Here is a 4,173-nt window from a genome sequence, read left to right as displayed (position 1 = left end):
GCACCGCACCGTAGTCAAAAGGGCGGTGTGAGAGGGGGTGTGCGGGAGTTGCGGTCACCGTCGGCTCGGTAACTGCACCGGAGCTAGTGTGAACAAGGGGTGACACCGCCCAGGAGGCTGCCTTGCAGATGAACTGCAGTGGTACCCTCTATGAGGGCCAGCATAGCATATAAAGAGGCTCTCAGTCAGCTGGATGGTTGCTTTGGAGCAGATATAGACCTCCAGTTCTCTGACTAGACACAGAGGTTAAGAAGGGGTACCTGAATCAAACTTGGACAATCAAAGCGGTAAAATGTGCGGTCCACAGTGTGACCCCTGGGCCATCCGGGTTGCACTGGTAACAATGCCTGGACACAGAAAGGGCATGCGATTCCCCAAGCCACTCCCCCGCAAGAGGCGACGTGGGAGAAAGGACGTCTGCAGGCCCATTCTGCAGGCTCGGAATGTAGGCTGCCCTGAGGCTATTGAGGTACTGCCCGAACCATGAGGCAGTGGGTCAAGGACAGCAGCATCTGGACCCCTTTTGGCGGTTGATGCCAAAGACCACCATGGTGTTGTCAAACCAGACCAATACATACTTCCCCTGCAACCCTGGAAGATTGGACAGCCGAACCAGTCACAGTGCTCAGTGTAGAACAATACAATTAGAGTGGGCAGAATCCGTAATCCCCTCTTTGAGGTGGTACACACCCAGGAAAGGGGTATAGGTCATGGCCGTCAGATGGCAACAGAGATGCTCCATGTTTAACTAGGTAACCCCAGCCAAACTTGACAGCTCAGTTCACAGAAAAGCGCTGGTAGCAAACTGTTGTCTCAGAAAAAACAAAAACAAAAAACAGACCAAACTCAGCCCTGGCAGAAAAACGCCACCGGTAAGATATAAAGTTAAGGGCACATCAATCAGCTATGGTAATAAGCCAACTACTACGTACAGCGATCAGGTAACAGCTGCTGTGACAAGCCAAATGACACCAGCAGGGCAGAAATCTCCACTGGTGGTGAATCAACAGAATGTAGAGCAGCAATCAACTGTCGGGTAAAGAAAAAAAAACAGACTCACTAACGCAGATGATCTGTCGATATCATTGACAGATCCTACCTTGTCTACAAGCTGAGATGCCTGCAAACACACCCAGAGCTCTGACCACGGTAGCCACGAGACTACCGGCAAGCTGATCCAGCGGAAAGGGAAATGGAAACACACATCAGTAGAACCGCTCACCACAAATCTGTGCGCAAGATGATGATAAGAGACTGACTCCCAGGTTCACGTGGTTAAATAGACTTACGTTGATCACTGGTAGGTCACATTTGACTTTGTTGATACTAATTCTCAACCTGCACCAGAGTGATCATTTAGTGCTTGTAGCGCCACCTCTGTTGGACAATAGGGATGAACTAGAACAAATGAAGGCATAAGAACATTTTACTGGTTGTTCTGGATATTTCACCTCATTCAGAGGTCCCTTTTGGGTTTCTGAACATTTGGCAAATAATTTCAAGATCCTTCACTTGATATTAACAGCCTTTCCTGTGGAGATCCAAGTTGAGCTCAGCTGCCTCCATGTTCCACACATCTTCCTTAAGATTTTTACAGTGAAAGTCTGCTTAGCAATGCTAAGCACAAAAGAAAGACAAAATGGAACTCATGGCATGAATCTGACATGTGAGAAGCTCATGCTGTTATGAAATATGTAAATTTTTTTAAAGATTTTCCATGCAAACTGTTTTTGGGAGGACTGTAGGTCTTGGTTTAATACACTGTCCGACATTTTCAATGGTTGTACTCAGCTACAGCTCATATACTATGGAATTGCAGGGTTCAAAAGTTCACAGGCCGCAATGTTTGTTCTTCCACTGTATGGACTGATGCTCTGATCTAACTGCCCATACTGTACGTCCAAAACTCCCACCTCGGACTTAGCACCGAGAGACGCCACTAGTCGGAAGAAAAAAATAGAACTTCCTTGTTTGCACATGCACGGTGCAATTGAATTTCAAACACGTTTGATTTTTTCCTGATGTTAACACCCGAAAAGGGCAAAAACTCGTACAGTGTATGCCCAGCCTTAGATGAGATGGAAGGACTTAGCTTGTGCTTAGCATCATTTATCATAAGTGATAAAATAGTGAGCTGAGGAAGAAAACCTCAGTCAGAGTTTACACCAAAGTTCTATTGGAAGACTTGGTGTGAGTCAAAAGACAAAGTTTTCATCTCTAGAGCTGTTAGCTTTCCTACAACCAAACCATAGATATTTATTATCTTCTCTAAGTTGAAGAACTTAAGTCTACACTGATCTGTAAGAGTAGGACATCAGAGATTGAATGAGGAACAGAAGAAATGTATAACCTAATATCATCTGCATAGCTGAGATACGAAACCTCTTAAAAGATTCCAAAAGTGCCGAAGACGGAGTACGGAAATCAGAAATACTAATAGCTCAAACACAGAACCCTGAGGCACAATATGACAAAACAAGAAAGAAATATTTTCTCTACCATGTCATTATATGGCGGGTTTAAAATGTGGAAATAGATTTCATTATTTTTTAGAATAAGGCGGTCACATAAGATATGGAAAAAGTGAAATGCTTTCAAAACCTTCTGGATTCACTGTAAAGTTAGGCAACCTCATTCCCAGTAAAACCCTCATTGGTTGGACTGGGTAAGAGTACTTAAAGATAGATCTGCAGCCTTCATCAAATCTCAGCTGGTTCATCCTCCATCCAGTGACCAACATACCTGCTGTGTGCTTCTTTTTCCATCTGTAGTACCAAACAGCAGCTGCACCAACCAGCAGAACTATGGGGATCAGAACCCCAAGCAGAACCCAGGGCCAGACAGGAGGAGGAGGATCTGCAGACACCATTAACAGAGAGAGAAGCTGATGTTTCCAATGATGTCTAAATACCTTTAGATCATCCAGAGAAGCTTCCTCTCTGACCTTTGACCTGCAGCTCCACAGTTTCTTGGTGCAGATCTTCTCCCATCCTGCGGACGGTGCAGGTGAAGTTCCCGCTGTCGGTGAAGGTGGGTTTCCTCAGAGTCAGACTGAGGTCTCCGGTCTGCAGAGCGTCCTCCATCATTGAGGTCCGACCTTCATAACGCTGGTTCTGGTCCTTCAGATAATCCCCAGCCGGCTCACGAACATGGACCGTGGGGATCCGGAAGTCGTCTCTGTCCCAAACTGTTGTAGAACCACTGGACACAGAAGGTTTGACCTGACAGGGCAGCAGGACAGACTCCTCCCCCTCAAACACCTGGAGCCCCAAGGCATGCTGGGAAACTGAGGACAGAGACAAGAAGCAATCTGTAGAGAAGTTCTGACAGAACCAAGGTTCTCTGTGGGACTTCTAGTGTGAGGAGCTCCTTCCAAGGAACTGATCTGGGTCATCCTGGTTCTGTTACTGAGCCTGGATTCTGCTGGAGGGACCAGATGATCCACTGGTTCACTATCCTAGATTATAACCCTTAAAGAGGCAGATCAGAAAGCTATTAGCAGGTCAGAACTGAGCAGGATTGGAACCAGCCTATAACCCCGTCTGTCGGTTCTAAACATGGCTTTGAACTCCTGTTGGATTGTTTTTCATTAATCAATATACCAGCCATGGATGATTTATTTATGCAGGTGATGTTTGGACTTTTGTGGATGGAGTAATGTAGCTATTTACGGGATGACCTTCTGAACACAAATGTCTAAAAATGGAGGAAGATTTTGCAAAAAAAAAAAAAGTCACCCATTTAGGATAAATTTAGCTTTATGCTGGAGGAGGGAGGTAAGATGAAAGGTTTGACTAAGGCTAAATGACTTAAACATCAAGAACCTCCATTAGCTTTTACATCTTTGACATCTAGCGGAAAATGCTAAGCTGAAGAACTTAGATAGCACCAGCCATGACGGGCACACTGCCATGCCTACACAGTTTGGACATAATTCAAGTATTGAAGATAACGATGGCATTGAAAGAAAAGGCAAACACTGACCAGTGATGGGAGTTACCTTTTTTTACTAACAATTAATCTAATTATTTAGACTGTAACTATAACGCAGTTACCATTGCAGACACCCCGTTACTGCGCGTTACTCAGGTCGCACAATGAACCTTTTTTCATGATAGGACTCGTGTGTGCCTTGTCATGAGAGAGGGGAGGATGAGAATGGCTGATGTATAG

At 45.2% G+C, this 4,173-nt stretch overlaps 1 protein-coding gene across 1 annotated transcript in view; it reads right to left on the bottom strand.

The window, feature by feature from the left end:
- The window catches only part of LOC107105247, a 14,641-nt gene that overhangs the window by 6,953 nt on the left and 3,515 nt on the right, over positions 1–4,173 (bottom strand). Inside the window, exons 2-3 of the mRNA XM_015405374.1 lie at positions 2,945–3,286; positions 2,743–2,856 (exon numbers count right to left, since the gene is read on the bottom strand). Coding sequence (XP_015260860.1) covers positions 2,743–2,856; positions 2,945–3,286 — 456 coding nt within the window. The remainder of the gene's footprint in view (positions 1–2,742; positions 2,857–2,944; positions 3,287–4,173) is intronic.

This window comes from Cyprinodon variegatus, unplaced genomic scaffold (genome assembly GCF_000732505.1).
Source record: "Cyprinodon variegatus isolate N-32 unplaced genomic scaffold, C_variegatus-1.0 Scaffold2192, whole genome shotgun sequence".
Lineage (NCBI taxonomy): Eukaryota > Metazoa > Chordata > Actinopteri > Cyprinodontiformes > Cyprinodontidae > Cyprinodon > Cyprinodon variegatus.
This window is presented reverse-complemented; position numbering and strand designations above follow the sequence as displayed.